This window comes from Scardinius erythrophthalmus, assembly GCF_964197995.2.
Source record: "Scardinius erythrophthalmus genome assembly, chromosome: 6".
NCBI classification, from domain to species: domain Eukaryota; kingdom Metazoa; phylum Chordata; class Actinopteri; order Cypriniformes; family Leuciscidae; genus Scardinius; species Scardinius erythrophthalmus.
In genome coordinates this window covers 1,126,714-1,145,011 of record NC_138226.1, presented here as the reverse complement: position 1 = coordinate 1,145,011, position 18,298 = coordinate 1,126,714, and the positions used below count along the sequence as shown (strand labels likewise).

The following is an 18,298-nucleotide window of genomic DNA, read 5'->3' as shown; positions in this document are numbered from 1 at the left end:
TTGGCCTCTCTGTATGCAGTGACGCTTTCCTTCCACGAAATGCGACATACCTCTAGTGTTGTTTCTTGCGCTGCGCTCCCTGTTATCGGGCGCTCTCGTGCGCTCGTTCACCGCGGCATCCGGCTATCCTTAATCTTCTTCAAGCGCACGAGAGCTACTGTGTCCAAAGTGCTGGAAAACAATAGTTTCTGTTGCAACTTCCAGTTCCTCTAAGCCATCTGGTAAATAACGACTATATTACGACTGTAAATAACGACTATCACTATCAAAGCCAGTTCCTAATGACATTATCCTGCAGGAAGTGACATCATTTTGTTTGTTCGACCTTTTTGATCAAATTACGGCACGGATCAGTTTGAGATCAAAATGAAACTTTGGCTCAACATTGCTCATTGTCTTTTCATCCTGTAAATAACCAAGTTGTAATTCATAAAGTATCTAGTCTAATATATAAATGCTTTTAGAGCAGGAATAATCCAGACACTTTAAACTCTTATCTTGGTGAACTAGTTTATCTTAAACTCTTAAGGGTTAACAGTAGTTATTGCATCACTAAACTGTTGCAAACTCAGTTTCTCAGCTTGAGTTACAGGATGATGCAACATTGATCACATGATCTGAGAGGATTTTACGTTAGTGTTCCTCTGCTTTAGTCTGGTGAACCCCTGCTGGAAGAGGCTGGAATTACACCATCTCTCTCCATTGACAGCCACTCAAAAGTTGAATTCTGATTAAATACATTTTTATGCAACTGCAAAACCACAAATATTTTAAATTACTCTTAAAAAGTTAAATGGATTAAAGGTTTTTGCAATATTTTTATTACCTAGCAATTTTTTTAAAATAATTGGCTCAGTAGACTTGAAATATGAAAATGTTCTTCGGAATATGCAGCATTTAATAGGTTTATGCCATTTGATAATGCGTCACAGCCATGAGAAAACTGACAAATCTACATCGTACCGTACATTAATGAGAGACAACGTGACAAAGATGCTTTTCATCTGCGATCTTCACTATTGTGTGTTCTTTAAAATACAAAGAAATTGAGACGACAGTGTGTGTGTGTGTGTGTGTGTGTGTGTGTGTGTGTGTGTGTGAGTGTGTGTGTGTGTGTGTGTGTGTGTAAAAAACACAATATATATTTAAATATTATTTTACATTTTTAAATATTAATATAGTATATATAAATATGACACTATTTTGTTTAAATCTATATCATGTAATACATATTTTAAAAATCGTATATCAAATTGTATATATATATATATATATATCAATTTAATTTACTTTTTAAAATGGATATTTAAAAAAAATTAGATTGTGAAATCTATATTAAACAATATTCATATTGTATAATTTGATATATTAATGTATGAATAATATTATATTTTAAAATATTATATATATATATTACACTATAATATATTTAATATATACAGAATATAAAATACATTAATAATTTAACATTTAACATAATATTTTAAAATATATTATTTATACATTAATATTATATCAAATTGTACAATATTAATATTGTTTAATATAGATTTCACAATATATGTATTTAAAATAGTGTAAGAATATACTGTGTATATGTATATATATATATATATAATATTATAAATATTTTCTATATAATATAGTGTTATATATATATTAAATTGTAAAATAACTATATAAATATTACAATTTAATGTATTTTAAACATATATTTTCAAATAATAATATTTTTTTTTATTAATTTGTAATTTGGTCATATTTCCTGACTTTTCTAACATTTTATAGTACATTATTTAATAACATATATTATAATATTTCTCTTGATTTGTGAATGACATATAACCTGAACATTGATGTGTTTAGTGAGATTTGGATATATGGTGTGTGTGTGTGTGTGTGTGTGTGTGTGTGTGTGTGTGTGTGTGTGTGTGTGTGTGTGTGTGTGTGTGTGTGTGTGTGTGTGTGTGTGTGTGTGTGTGTGTGTGTGTGTGTGTGTGTGTGCAGTAAATGTGCAGCTGTGTGTAGAAAGAGGAGGAGAGTGACGACTCGATTCATAAAAACTATCAAGATCCAAAAGACAATCATATAAAACAGTGTCTTTCGTATGAAACCTTTCAACAACAACATCAACACAAGCTGATCACGTACACGTCAGATATTCACGTTAACTCGATAAATGTCCTCGGTTTTCAGACTTTCCTGGCGCTCTCGTGTCGGATGATCTTGTATGTGATCCAGTAAAAGACGTTAAAGATCAGGAACACCATCGGGAACGCGGCTCGGGAAATGGTGTCGATCCGCTTGGCTCGGTCCACAAACTTCTTCCGGTTGGGTTCCGAGTCCTTCGGGATTGACGGCTCCTGGATGGCGTTGGTCGCGGGGCTTTTGCTGTAGCCGAAGTGCAGGCGGCCATCTTGTAACTCTTCCTCCTGTGTGTTCAGGAATAAAGAGGGAATTTGTGTTATAGGGATAATGTACATCCAGCCGGTTGTTATCTCTCTTAAAACTCATCTCTGATCACCAAAATGACATATTTAAAAGTTTTTTTCCTTCTTCATCTCTTAAAATATCTTGAATGTAACTCGACACCCTTGCCTCGTTTAGTATTCGTGGTTCTATGAATATGCAAATGAGCCCCGCCTCCACTCCCTCACTCAGCTCAGAGATCCACTGGTTGACGATCACACGTTGATCTGATTGGTTACAAGGTAGTTTGTGACGTCAGAAACACCAGCTGGTATCTGGGAATAATATATCGCTGGATAGTGCGATCGACCAATCAGAATCAAGTATTCCACAGAGCCGTGTAATAACGAGCTGTAACGAACAACTTTAATGAGCGCCTGTAGCGTCTTCATCTTCACTGAGTCAGTCTCAGGTGTTTCCGTCAGGAACAGAACGTTTCCTCAGACATTATTCACTGAACAAGATCAGGATTATTATCGTCTTTCTTTGCTGCCATGTTTAGGTCTGGTTTACAGTCAGGTCTTCAGGCATTAGCTATCATCCACTAACAACGAGCAATATACTATTCTTAAAACCCTAAGATACTATACTATCATTTTTAACATTATTAAGAGGCCTCATATCTCTTTGCCTTCATCATAACATACTATTATATGATGCTTTATGTGAGGAACAGACTAAAGTTATGTTGTTATTCTTTGAACATTTTTCCTTTATGATCATATATATTCAAATATGTCATATGAAAATACATTACATCAAGTTTGAGCAAGAGTTTGAGCGAATAACAACTTAAATGTGTTCCTCACAGAAAGCATCATATGACAATTATAGATAATGTGTCATTTTTATTTTATAAATATATTATTTTATAATATATTTATAAAATATATATATATTTTTTATACATTATGTGCTGTAATTCACAATTTTATAAAATTGACTTTAGAAGACTAAATCATGTTAAAAAATATATTTTTTTATTTTATTATAATTAATGCACACACATAGTTTAATATATTATATGTCAAGTCAAGTCAAGTTTATTTATATAGCGCTTTTCACAACACAGGTTGTATCAAAGCAGCTTCACAGTAATAAATTAGAACAATACATCAATGTTTGTTTCTAGTGGAACGTCTACGTTCGGTAATGCTGATCAATAGTATCGTTGATTGATTAATTTAATTAAATATCCCCAAATATCCCCAACTGAGCAAGCCAAAGGCAACAGTGGCAAGGAACCGAAAAACTCCATCAGGTGACCTAATGGAGAAAAAAAAAAAACCTTGGGAGAACCCGGGCTCAGTCGGGGGCCAGTTCTCCTCTGGCGTTTATGAACTAGAGGTCGGATTTAACTGTAGGATTAAAAGTATTATATGAATGCCTGGCTGAAGAGATGCGTCTTTAATCTAGTTTTAAACTGGGAGAGCGAGTCTGAGCAACGAACAGTATCCGGAAGGCTATTCCAGAGTTTTGGTGCTAAATGTGAAAATGCTCTCCCTCCTTTGGTGGATCTGGATATCCTAGGTATGACCAGAAGCCTCGAATTTAGTGACCTTAAAGAGCGCGATGGATTATAGGGCGATAGAAGATCGGTTAAATAGACTGGAGCTAAGCCGTTTAGGGCTTTATAAGTCAGTAGCAATACCTTGTAATTAATACGGGACTTTATAGGTAACCAATGTAGTGATGATAAAATTGGTGTTATATGGTCAAACTTTCTTGATCTAGTAAGAACTCTAGCGGCAGCATTTTGGACTAACTGTAGCTTGTTTATTAAGGATGCAGGACAACCGGCTAATAACGCATTACAGTAATCTAGTCTCGAGGTCATGAATGCATGAACTAACTTTTCTGCGTCAGAAACAGATAGCATATTACGTAGCTTAGCAATGTTTCTAAGGTGGAAAAAGGCTGTTCTTGTAACATATGAAATATGATTTTCAAAAGACAGGTTGCAGTCTAATATAACACCCAGGTCTTTTACTGTAGAGGATGAAGTAACAGGACACCCTACTATGTTAAAGTTGTATTGTGAGAGGTTTTGTGGGTGGTTTTTTGAACCGATGATTAGTACCTCTGTCTTGTCTGGATTTAATAAAAGAAAATTATGCGTCATCCAATCTTTTATATCTTTAACACACTCTGTCAATTTGGATAATTTAGCGTTTTCATCTGGCCGTGATGAAATATAGATTTGAGTGTCATCAGCATAACAATGGAAACTAATTCCATGTTTCCTTATAATATTTCCAAGTGGCAGCATATATATTGAGAATAATAGAGGGCCTAACACAGATCCCTGCGGCACTCCATAGTTTACTGGAGTTATGATCGATTTTTCTCCATTTAAATAGACAAAATGGTAGCGGTCAGATAAATACGATCTAAACCAGCTTAATGCTTGTCCTTGAACACCAGTATAATTTTGTAGTCGATCTAAGAGTATTGTATGATCTATAGTATCGAACGCAGCACTAAGATCAAGTAAAACTAGTATTGAGATACAGCCTTGGTCAGAAGCTAAGAGTAAATCATTTGTGATTTTAACGAGCGCAGTTTCAGTGCTATGATGCGGCCTGAATCCAGACTGAAACTTTTCATAGGTGTCATTTTCTTGCAAGAAAGAGCCCAGTTGAGCGGACACAACTTTTTCTAGTATTTTAGACATAAAAGGTAGATTTGAAATGGGTCTATAATTTACTAGATTATTCGGATCTAATTGTGGTTTCTTAATGAGAGGTTTTATAACTGCCAATTTAAATGTTCTTGGAACATGACCTAAAGATAAAGACGAGTTAATAATATTGAGGAGAGGCTCTTCCACTACAGGTAACACTTCTTTCAATAGTTTAGTTGGTATAGGATCTAATAAACATGTTGTTGTTTTAGAGGAAATGATAAATTTATTTAACTCTTTTTGTTCTATAGTTGTAAAGCACTGTAATTGTTCTTGCGGCGTGATAATTGAGGCTGAATTATAAGGCGCGATTGAGGATTGAACGTTTACAATTGTGGTATATATATATATATATATATATATATATATACATACATACGTTTACACACATATATAATGTATGTAATTTTTATTTTATAAATATTCATATTATTTTAGAATATATTTATAAAATAAAAATGAATATATATTTTTATGAATTTAATTCATAATTTATGTGCTGTAATTTATAATATTATAATTATAAAAATATATTTTTCACTTAATTAAATTAAATTTTATTTTTATTAAAACTTTCTTTTTTATTTAATTAAAATATATATTATTATTTATTTACCTAGAACATTTAGTATATTAAAACAGCGTTTTAATATACTAAATGAACAAATGAAATATTTTTATATACTGAATAATAACAGGTTTTGACCAATGAACATTTTAAACAAAATCAATCCTTGAATCAGTTTTGAACTAATTCACGGAAATAAATCAAACTTACCAACTCTAATGGAGAATTTTTGCAATCATGTATTAGCACATTACTCATTTTAATTCGCTAATCAATATTTTACCAGCTAATTACCATAAGCAGCAGTGAAGTCCAACTTTTAAAAAAACAAAACCTGAAAATACATGAATTCTATGAAGTCTAATAAAGTGCAATAATTTTATGATAGTTTTATGATAGTGTGTTTTTGTACATTTAACTGGATGGAAAACAGCTTCTGACTAACATCTCGTTAGCGTTCCAGAGAGGAAATAAACGAGTGAATGACGACAAGCTTTAATCACTGGATAAATTATTCCTTTAATGTTATTTTTGTCCCATTGGAGATTCATTTCAGCCCCAGATATGAGCAATTCTTCCACATGTTTGTGAATAATTAACGAGTAAACAAACTGACTGGATGAAACCGCCTCGAGATGTCGAAGTAAACGGCGATTATGAAGCGTGTGAGTGATCTGTAATTGACTCTGGTGTTAATGCGCCGCTCGTTAAAGCTGGTGACGCTAATGTCGTTTTAGTCACACACATGCTCTTCTTACTCAGTGTGTTTGTCTGGTTTCCAGTCCAAATATCTACAAATCAAGATGGATTTACTAAAGTAGTGAAATTCCATTAGTTTTCTGGGGGAAAATCAAAATGAAGTGAGTTTTTGCTTAAAGCAAGATAAATGATCTGCCAGTGCGGTCAGAGAAATAATGCTAATTCAAACGGAAACAAGATTATTTCTCTCACCCCATTGGCAGATCATTTATCTTGCTTTAAGAACGAGTGTGTTCCCGAGTTTCGGTAGCCTGGTTAAAACCAGGCCCTTCTCAGTAGTAACTGAGTTATGGTCTGGCAAAGCTTCATTAATAACCCATTCCCAAAGGGGCGTCACCAACGGGCGTCGCTCAAACGCCTCTGGGCACAATTGGATAGACCTAAAACCAATCAGAGCGATCGTCATCGTGTAAAGCCCGCCCCACCGTTTCTGATTGGTGCCGTGATTTCGACGGATTAGAAATGGGCTTGAATGAGCTCTTTGCCAGAGCAAATCCAAATTTGCCGGAAGTTGTCTGGGTTTTCCCAGGCTAGAGAGTTCTGCCTGCGCTTGAACATGAGTGTGTGTGTGTGTGTGTGTGTGTGTGTGTGTGTGTGTGTGTGTGTGTGTGTGTGTGTGTGTGTGTGTGTGTCACACCTTGGTGTGTCGCCTCTGCCTGCGCTTGAACATGAGTGTGTGTGTGTGTGTGTGTGTGTGTGTGTGTGTGTGTGTGTGTCACACCTTGGTGTGTCGCCTCTGCCTGCGCTTGAACATGAGTGTGTGTGTGTGTGTGTGTGTGTGTGTGTGTGTGTGTGTGTGTGTGTGTGTGTGTGTGTGTGTCGCACCTTGGTGTGTCGCCTCTGCCTGCGCTTGAACATGAGTGTGTGTGTGTGTGTGTGTGTGTGTGTGTGTGTGTGTGTGTGTGTGTGTGTGTGTGTGTGTGTGTCGCACCTTGGTGTGTCGCCTCTGCCTGCGCTTGAACATGAGTGTGTGTGTGTGTGTGTGTGTGTGTGTGTGTGTCACACCTTGGTGTGTCGCCTCTGCCTGCGCTTGAACATGAGTGTGTGTGTGTGTGTCGCACCTTGGTGTGTCTCCTCTGCCTGCGCTTGAACATGAGTGTGTGTGTGTCGCACCTTGGTGTGTCTCCTCTGCCTGCGCTTGAACATGAGTGTGTGTGTGTCGCACCTTGGTGTGTCTCCTCTGCCTGCGCTTGAACATGAGTGTGTGTGTGTCGCACCTTGGTGTGTCTCCTCTGCCTGCGCTTGAACATGAGTGTGTGTGTGTGTGTGTGTCGCACCTTGGTGTGTCTCCTCTGCCTGCGCTTGAACATGAGTGTGTGTGTGTCGCACCTTGGTGTGTCTCCTCTGCCTGCGCTTGAACATGAGTGTGTGTGTGTGTGTGTGTCACACCTTGGTGTGTCGCCTCTGCCTGCGCTTGAACATGAGTGTGTGTGTGTGTGTGTGTGTGTGTGTGTGTGTGTGTGTGTGTGTGTCGCACCTTGGTGTGTCGCCTCTGCCTGCGCTTGAACATGAGTGTGTGTGTGTGTGTGTGTGTGTGTGTGTGTGTGTGTGTGTGTGTGTGTGTGTGTGTGTGTGTGTGTGTGTGTGTCGCACCTTGGTGTGTCGCCTCTGCCTGCGCTTGAACATGAGTGTGTGTGTGTGTGTGTGTGTGTGTGTGTGTGTGTGTCACACCTTGGTGTGTCGCCTCTGCCTGCGCTTGAACATGAGTGTGTGTGTGTGTGTCGCACCTTGGTGTGTCTCCTCTGCCTGCGCTTGAACATGAGTGTGTGTGTGTGTGTGTGTGTGTCGCACCTTGGTGTGTCTCCTCTGCCTGCGCTTGAACATGAGTGTGTGTGTGTCACACCTTGGTGTGTCTCCTCTGCCTGCGCTTGAACATGAGTGTGTGTGTGTGTCACACCTTGGTGTGTCTCCTCTGCCTGCGCTTGAACATGAGTGTGTGTGTGTGTGTGTGTCGCACCTTGGTGTGTCTCCTCTGCCTGCGCTTGAACATGAGTGTGTGTGTGTCGCACCTTGGTGTGTCTCCTCTGCCTGCGCTTGAACATGAGTGTGTGTGTGTGTGTGTCGCACCTTGGTGTGTCTCCTCTGCCTGCGCTTGAACATGAGTGTGTGTGTGTGTGTGTGTGTGTGTGTGTGTGTGTCGCACCTTGGTGTGTCTCCTCTGCCTGCGCTTGAACATGAGTGTGTGTGTGTCGCACCTTGGTGTGTCTCCTCTGCCTGCGCTTGAACATGAGTGTGTGTGTGTGTGTGTCGCACCTTGGTGTGTCGCCTCTGCCTGCGCTTGAACATGAGTGTGTGTGTGTGTGTGTGTGTGTGTGTGTCGCACCTTGGTGTGTCTCCTCTGCCTGCGCTTGAACATGAGTGTGTGTGTGTGTGTGTGTGTGTGTGTGTGTGTGTGTGTGTCGCACCTTGGTGTGTCTCCTCTGCCTGCGCTTGAACATGAGTGTGTGTGTGTGTGTGTGTGTGTGTGTGTGTGTCGCACCTTGGTGTGTCTCCTCTGCCTGCGCTTGAACATGAGTGTGTGTGTGTCGCACCTTGGTGTGTCGCCTCTGCCTGCGCTTGAACATGAGTGTGTGTGTGTGTGTGTGTGTGTGTCACACCTTGGTGTGTCTCCTCTGCCTGCGCTTGAACATGAGTGTGTGTGTGTGTGTGTGTCACACCTTGGTGTGTCTCCTCTGCCTGCGCTTGAACATGAGTGTGTGTGTGTGTGTGTGTGTGTGTGTGTGTGTCGCACCTTGGTGTGTCGCCTCTGCCTGCGCTTGAACATGAGTGTGTGTGTGTGTGTGTGTCACACCTTGGTGTGTCTCCTCTGCCTGCGCTTGAACATGAGTGTGTGTGTGTGTGTGTGTGTGTCGCACCTTGGTGTGTCGCCTCTGCCTGCGCTTGAACATGAGTGTGTGTGTGTGTGTGTGTCGCACCTTGGTGTGTCGCCTCTGCCTGCGCTTGAACATGAGTGTGTGTGTGTGTGTGTGTGTGTGTGTGTGTGTGTGTCGCACCTTGGTGTGTCTCCTCTGCCTGCGCTTGAACATGAGTGTGTGTGTGTGTCACACCTTGGTGTGTCGCCTCTGCCTGCGCTTGAACATGAGTGTGTGTGTGTGTGTGTGTGTGTGTGTGTGTGTGTGTGTGTGTCGCACCTTGGTGTGTCGCCTCTGCCTGCGCTTGAACATGAGTGTGTGTGTGTGTGTGTGTGTGTGTGTGTGTGTGTGTCGCACCTTGGTGTGTCGCCTCTGCCTGCGCTTGAACATGAGTGTGTGTGTGTGTGTGTGTGTGTGTGTGTGTGTGTGTGTGTGTGTGTGTGTGTGTGTGTGTGTGTGTGTGTGTGTGTGTGTGTGTGTGTGTGTGTGTGTGTGTGTGTGTGTGTGTGTGTGTGTGTGTGTGTGTGTGTCACACCTTGGTGTGTCGCCTCTGCCTGCGCTTGAACATGAGTGTGTGTGTGTGTGTGTGTGTGTGTGTGTGTGTGTGTGTGTCGCACCTTGGTGTGTCGCCTCTGCCTGCGCTTGAACATGAGTGTGTGTGTGTGTGTGTGTGTGTGTGTCGCACCTTGGTGTGTCGCCTCTGCCTGCGCTTGAACATGAGTGTGTGTGTGTGTGTGTGTGTGTCGCACCTTGGTGTGTCTCCTCTGCCTGCGCTTGAACATGAGTGTGTGTGTGTGTGTGTGTGTCGCACCTTGGTGTGTCGCCTCTGCCTGCGCTTGAACATGAGTGTGTGTGTGTGTGTGTGTGTGTGTGTCGCACCTTGGTGTGTCTCCTCTGCCTGCGCTTGAACATGAGTGTGTGTGTGTGTGTGTGTGTGTGTGTGTGTGTCGCACCTTGGTGTGTCTCCTCTGCCTGCGCTTGAACATGAGTGTGTGTGTGTCGCACCTTGGTGTGTCTCCTCTGCCTGCGCTTGAACATGAGTGTGTGTGTGTGTGTGAGTGTGTGTGTGTCGCACCTTGGTGTGTCGCCTCTGCCTGCGCTTGAACATGAGTGTGTGTGTGTGTGTGTGTGTGTGTGTGTCGCACCTTGGTGTGTCGCCTCTGCCTGCGCTTGAACATGAGTGTGTGTGTGTGTGTGTGTCGCACCTTGGTGTGTCGCCTCTGCCTGCGCTTGAACATGAGTGTGAGTGTGTGTGTGTGTGTGTGTCGCACCTTGGTGTGTCTCCTCTGCCTGCGCTTGAGCCGCAGGAACTCCTTCTGTTGTCTGGAGACGAAGTTCACTCCGGCGTACTCCAGCAGGGCGGCGAACACGAACAGCAAACACACCGCCATCCAGATGTCTATCGCCTTCACATAGGACACCTAAAACACACACACACACACACACACACACACACATCGCATCAGATCAGGGGGAAATATTCATTTATTTATTCATTATAATATTTTATTTATAATTGCAATATTATATATATATTTTTTGTATGTATATATTGTTATACAGTTATAAAATATTATAAAATAAAAATTATATATATTTATTTATATATATGTGTGTGTGTGTCATTTTTTATTTTATTCTTTTACTTTAAAATATTTTTTATTTATGCATTTTTATATATATACACAGTATAAATTTACACATATATATTTATAAAATAATTCAATTTTATTTGTGTGTGTAAACTTAAAATTAAATTTTTATTTACATTTTAAATTATTCGTTTTTATTTATGTATTTTTATATATCAGAATACAAAAAAATATTATATATATATTATTTCATGTATATTTATACAATAATTCAAAAATATATATATATAAATGTTGTCTTTTTATGCTTATTTAAAAATATTATGTATTTTTAACTAGAACATTTAATATATATATATATTTACATTTTATTTTATTATGCTTATTTAATTTTACAATTATTTATGTATTTTGAAGTAGAACATTTAATTTTAAAGCAAGGTTTGTTTGTTTTTTTACATTTTAATATACTGAAATAGTAACACAAACAGTTCGATCTAATGCACAGAAATGAATCAAATTTACCAATAATGGATCATTTGAAGTTTTATTACACTGATCAATATTTTACCAGCTCTAATTCCCATGAGTAAGCCGCAGAAAAGTCCAACTTTAAATAAACAAAACCTGCAAACGCATGAATTATCACGTATTTCCAGGTTTACTGTGAACTGCCGATGTTCATTATATCTATCAGGACACACTAACTCTCTCCCTGATTTACATACGGAGTCACATGATCCTGCCGTACGTCTGGAGAAAACAACAGCCGTCATTAGAGCAATAAAGCAGGAGCAGGGATTATGGGATTATTGGCTGTCTATTAATGAGCGCTTTCATTTCCACATAATAATGTGAGTATCAGATTATCATAACTCGATGAGTTAGAGCGAGCCGCTTCTCTCAGGAAAGGTCATTTGCATTATGTGTTCTGGAACAGAAAAGCGAATCTCCCTGATAATTGTGTGTTCCAGCTCCTGTTGTCGTGAATCGGGACTCTTTCCTTTTGATATTAATAGTCGCTGACATCACGCAACTCTTGATGATGCGGTGATTCATCTGCATAAACCGGATCTCTCATTTACATTACTGGAGAAACACTGAGGATGTGATCCTGATGTGGAGAATAACTGGTGTTTTTATTTTATTGTCAATATAAATGACATTATAGTATTTAATTCACCGTTTACTGAATATAGAATTAGTTTTATTAATTTTAAAATATATGAGTTATTCTGATTCAGGATTATTATGACCGCCGTTAGCGTAGCTAGCGAAAGCGGTCATATAGGGATTGTCAAAGTTTTTTTTTTTTTTTTTTTCGTCACCTTACTGAATTTTTCGTCAACGATACCAGGGACACCGAAGCACCGGGGAACATGAAATTTGGTGGGCATGTAGCCCCACTAGACTTCTAAGGAAAAATTTCGTTTGGTCCCCGGGGGCCACTCCCCCCCCCCGCGCTGGGCCCCCCCAAAACCCCCAAAAATGCAGTTTTTCCTAAATAACTACCTGAACCGTGGCACAGAGGATGAAGACATTTTTATGGTATGTTGCTCTTAAGGGCCCACATCAACCTAGCCCATAATCACTCATTTGTGATTTGCGCCCCTCCCATAAAAAATGAAAATGCAATATTATTCTGCTTTAATCGCCCCTATCTTCAGTGGAGATGTTCAGAACTGCACCATATTTCATGTGTATGATTAACTTGACATCCTCTGGGGGTATCCTCTGCTAAGTTTTGTAGAATTTCATCCATGGGGGGGTATAAAATAAATTCATTTATGTGCACATTTAGTGACTGTACACTCATCGGCCTGTAGATGGTGCTGTTGAGCAAAGGGTTGCTGGTTTAGGATGATACTGTCAAACACACACATGCAGGAATACAAACAAACGCAAGCATGCACACACACTGACATCCACACGCACAGACACACACCCATACACACACATACAAATCCACATGCACAGACACACACACACAAACACACACGTGCACACATGTACGCACACATACATACACGCACAGACACACACATACAAAGACACACACATACACAAACACACACACACACACACACACACACACACACACACAGACAGACATGCACATACTACTACTTTTTTTAGGTATATACATAAACATGCAATACAGCCAAATTACTCCACGTCATTTATTTTTGTGGAAAGCCAGTGCAGGCCTGAGCGGCGGTCATATTTTGTACCGCGATGCGGTACATCTAGTTAAAACAATAATGATGTGTAAACGATATATCAGTTGTATACATCATCATTATCGTGTTAATAATGTTGAATGAGAATAAGTTCCTCTTGCAGCATCTCATCTCTTCTCTGATGAAGTGGGCGGGGCTATAACCTGTCACTCACATGAGATCAGCCAATAGCAAACCACAACCATCCAATCAATTCCCACAGACACAATCAAGCCCCGCCCACATCTTTCACTGGGATATAGGGACCAATAGAGGAATAAAGACGAGTGCATCAAATGAAACCTCTCTGTGTACTGTTCCAGACCCTCATATTTCTGGCTGTGAGTGAGTGACGGGTCTGACCTTCGGCAGCGAGGCCCGTGACCCCGAGCTCTGGGTCGTCATGGTGAGGACCGTGGTGATGCCGAGCGCGACCCGGGCCGGAGCCGCGTCCATGTTGATCCAGAAGGAGACCCAGGAGAGGATGACGATGAGGAGGCTGGGGATGTACATCTGGATCAGGTAATAGCCCATCTGCCGCTCCAGGTGGAACTTCACCTCGATGCACGTGAACTTCCCTGAACACCAGCAACGGCTCACATCAGTGTCTACATCTATAACCCTTTATCCAGTGCTTCTGCGATCATGTGGATTATTGTAAGACGGAAATAACGATACTGTGTGGTTGAAAAGACGGTTTCATATCTATACATGACAACGGCTCAGATCTGAATGTTCCTGTGTTTCACAGACTCTGGTCCAGGATCAGTCATGAGTGTGTGTCCTCTGACCTGTGTTATAGTGTTTGGTGCAGTAGCCCAGGTCCTTCTCGTCTCTGATGAGGAACTGCGGTAGAGTCAGACCATCAGCCACCTGAACCGGACCTTGATCCAGCCACTCGAATATCAGGTCGTTCATGGTGTATCCGACTGGAGGACAGAAACACGGATTCAGAGCCAGAACGTACATTTCCTGAAGGAAATGTGAGTGGTGCTTGCCGTGGCAACACTCGCCACTCGGTTGCTAGGCTGTTTCTAGTGGCTTGCTGAGGTGTTCTGGGTGGTTGCTAAGTGGTTGCTAGGGTATTCTGGCTGGTTGGTATGGTGTTGCTAGGTGGTTGCTAGGGTATCCTGGGTGGTTGCTAGGTGGTTGCTAAGGCGTTTTGGATGGTTGCTAAGATATTCTGGGTGGTTGCTAGGTGGTTGCTAAGATGTTTTGGGTGGTTGCTAAGATATTCTGGGTGGTTGTTAGGGTGTTGCTATGCAGTTGCTAGGGTTTTCTGGCTGGTTGCTAGGGTGTTGCTATGCGGTTGCTAGGGTTTTCTGGGTGGTTGCTAGGGTGGTTGCTAGGCTGTTTCTATGCGGTTGCTAGGGTTTTCTGGGTGGTTGCTAGGGTGCTGCTAAGGTGTTCTGGGTGGTTGCTAAGATATTCTGGGTGGTTGCTAGGGTGTTGCTATGCGGTTGCTAGGGTTTTCTGGGTGGTTGCTAGGGTGTTGATATGCTAGGGTGTTGATATGCGGTTGCTAGGGTTTTCTGGGTGGTTGCTAGGGTGTTGCTATGCGGTTACTAGGGTTTTCTGGGTGGTTGCTAGGCTGTTGCTAGGGTTTTCTGGGTGGTTGCTAGAGTGTTGCTATGCTAGGGTGTTGATATGCGGTTGCTAGGGTTTTATGGGTGGTTGCTAGGCTGTTTCTATGCGGTTGCTAGGGTTTTCTGGGTGGTTGCTAGGGTGTTGCTAGGCGGTTGCTAGGGTGTTGCTATGGTGTTCTGGGTGGTTACTAGAGAGAGAGAGAGAGATAAAGACACTCCTGAGGCACTCACAGCTCTCCAGCTGCATCGTACAGGTCTGGACGTCCATCGGGAAGTTCTTCAGATCCATCGGACAGGACAGGATTAACGTCAACCTGTGAACAACGGGACACAGTCAACACTGCAAAAAAAGGATTTTCTTACTCAGTATTTTTGTCTTGTTTCCAGTCCAAATATTTTAAAATTCTTAAATCAAGCGCCATTTACTAGATGAGTAAAATGCCATTAGACATTATGTCTAGCATAATCTTAATGAAGTGAGTTTTTGCTTAAAACAAGCTAAATGAGCTGCCAATGCGGTGAGAGAAATAATCTTCTTTTCCATTTGAATTAACATTATTTCTTTTACCCCGCTGGCAGATAATATTGCTTGTTTTACAGTTTTTTTTATTCGCTTTGGTACTATTTTCACAAGTTAGGTGTACATTTTCCAAACTCTTAGTGCTAATATCACAACAGATCATCAAAAGTGCACTTTTTCAAACATTTCATTATGTTTTCAATTGTGTTAGCACAATACACAAAATCACAAAGTATCCTTTTCACAACACAAAATAAGTGTTTCATCTACATAAATGTTTCATTCACAGTAACTGCCTTTCATAAAGCTCTTACTACCAAACTTTTGATTTGCATCTCTTCTTGTTCAGTTTAATACATTTGTCTATTATTTAATCCAACTGATCTTAATGGTTAATCAATGAATCATTTGGTACACCTATAGATTTCAATAGATATTGATTCTATATACAGTTTCTATAGAACTTGTTTGCAATTTCTGATATGGAAAACCAAATGTAATGAATTATTTTTACATAAGTGATTTATAGATAATAACTATGAAGGTAAAACAGTAGCAAAACTCGAGAGCTTGCTAATTTGAATGTGAGAACTTGTAAAATTAATATTTGTATTTGTAAGTTGAAATTTATACTTGCAGCTCTGATGTGAAAAGCTGCATCTATCGATTTGCACACACAGACAATACTCAGAACACCTGTGTTTTGAATTCGAAGTTGCAGATTAATAGTTACAAATGTGTAAAGTGTCATTTACATAAACAAAATGACAGGCACAATTGTGTACTACACATTTATCTTTGTGCTTTAGTTCAGTTTCGTTGTACAACCACAAGTCGGCACTCACAACCTCTCATATCTGGCAGTACAGCTTCAAATCCTAGCGCTTTGACTTTTGCTACTCTTTTTGCGATATGCCTGTAGCAAAACTCACTCGTGCACTTGTAAATGCAGACTTGAGAGAGAGCAGAGTCGGGGGCGGGGCTGGGGTCGGAATGAAGTCATTTTATTGGTCGATGCCTCACCAATGAACAGAATATGAACGCAACGCGTTTAATTGAGACAGTGGTATTAAAAGACCAAACAGGAAACACCATAAAGCATAGCCTATACAGAAAAAAATTGAGCACAGAATATGAACGCAACGCGTTTAATTGTACGTTTTCCTCGAAACCCAAGAAAACGCTTAATGAGGCTTAATGGACCAACAGTTATAAAATAAAAATTAAAAACAATAAAAAAAACACATAATTTGTTACTTTATTAATAAAACACTAGGCAGCAAGTTTATTTGCACTGAACACACATTTGCTTATATATATATATATATATATATATATATATATATATATATATATATATAAATGAAGAGTTCAGATGCTCGTATATTTAAATTCAATAATTTCACTTAAATGGCAGTGAAGATTACCTATTAATTATCATTTAAGTGAAATTACTGAACTTAAATATACAAGCTTGATAAAAATGATCATTCTATAAGAAAATTTCAAATGGCATTTAGAGGCTTTTGCATCTGAACTCTTCATATATATATATATATATATATATATATATATATATATATATATATATATATAGCCTATATATATATATATACATATATATATATGTGTGTGTGTGTGTGTGTGTGTGTGTGTGCCAATTCCATTGCAATATGAAAATGCACCTAAATTATCTGATAAGAATGTAAAATGTATACCTTAATATGCAATGTAAGTCGCTTTGGAAAAATGTAAATGTTTTAAATATTCACCCTAGCCTAACTGTTGGACACACAAAACTCTTTTACAGTCTATGGTATATATACCATATATAGGGCATATATATATATATGGCATACGTCATATGTTTTACGTCATATTCTGTGCTCATCTGCTTTTCTGTAGTATGCATTAGCATTGTGTCTACTGAGTTTGATAATTTCGTTTATTTATTTTAATATCAGTCTAATGCATTAAGCCATGTTAGTGTTTCAGTGCACGCGGGTTTCGTGACATCATCGAACTCCCATTTCATTGGCTAGGTGCCAACCAATAAAACGGCTCCTTTGACCCCCCCCTCCTCCCGCCCCCCTTTCTCTCTCACCGCCTCTGAGTTTCAAGTGCACAAGTTAGTTTTGCACCTGATATATTGCGAAAATAGTAGCAAAAGTCAAGGCGCGAAATTTGAAATTGCAGTGACAGATTTGAGAAGCTGCAAGTGCTTAATTGAGGAAGTACCGCGAATGTGAACGTAAGATTAAACGCAAAATATATATTACAAGTTTGTGTCTGTCGTTGTATTTCTGTGAATGGCATTTTACACATTTGTGACTACTTGTCTGCAGCTTCAGATTCAGAATACAGGTTTGTGACTATTGTTTGCGAGTGCAAATTTCAACATTCAACTTCAGATTTTTATTTTACAGGTTTTCACATTGGAGCTGTGAGTGTAAATGTTCATGTACAAGTACGAATATTTATTGTACAAGTTCTCAAATTCACATTTACATGCTCTCGAGTTTTGCTACTGTTTTACCTTCATAATAACCTCCATCATGTTCAAAGTGTGTGAACACGCATGTGTGTGTGTGTCTGTGAGAGAGAGAAAGATACAGAGAAATTTGCCATTTGTGCAAATACTGTAAAGCAGAATAGAGTATAAGGGAGAGGAGACAGTCAATGACTGTAAAACATTAGATCGATCAGAGAAGCATCAGTAGAAGGGAGACAGACGGCATCAAATACAGCATTTTACATTACAGTATGTATGCCATGTGATACTGTAAACATGGTAGAGACATGGCTGTTACATTACTGTAACTCAACCTTCATCTGTAAAGGTCCACTACAGTATATTCAGTCAAATAGTCAAAATCATTTACTGTATTCATTGCCAGCAAACTCTGTTCTAGCACAGAACATCATGGCTGTGCTTCATCACACCTTTTGATAACACACTGGATAGATACTATTACAAACATGGATAAAATTAAATAAGTCAGGTTATGCACGTGTATTTTCTAATGTGGCATAGCCTGTTTTACTGTAAT

The 18,298-nt window shown here is 39.7% G+C and overlaps 1 protein-coding gene across 1 annotated transcript in view; it reads right to left on the bottom strand.

The window, feature by feature from the left end:
- Positions 1-2,192: 2,192 nt before the first annotated feature.
- glra2 (glycine receptor, alpha 2) overlaps positions 2,193-18,298 on the bottom strand; it is a gene marked incomplete at its 3' end in the record, with an annotated part of 36,548 nt that continues 20,442 nt past the window's right edge. The window contains exons 5-9 of the mRNA XM_081368036.1: positions 14,960-15,042; positions 13,934-14,071; positions 13,506-13,720; positions 10,603-10,752; positions 2,193-2,432 (exon numbers count right to left, since the gene is read on the bottom strand). Of these exons, the coding sequence (XP_081224162.1) occupies positions 2,193-2,432; positions 10,603-10,752; positions 13,506-13,720; positions 13,934-14,071; positions 14,960-15,042 (826 nt within the window). The remainder of the gene's footprint in view (positions 2,433-10,602; positions 10,753-13,505; positions 13,721-13,933; positions 14,072-14,959; positions 15,043-18,298) is intronic.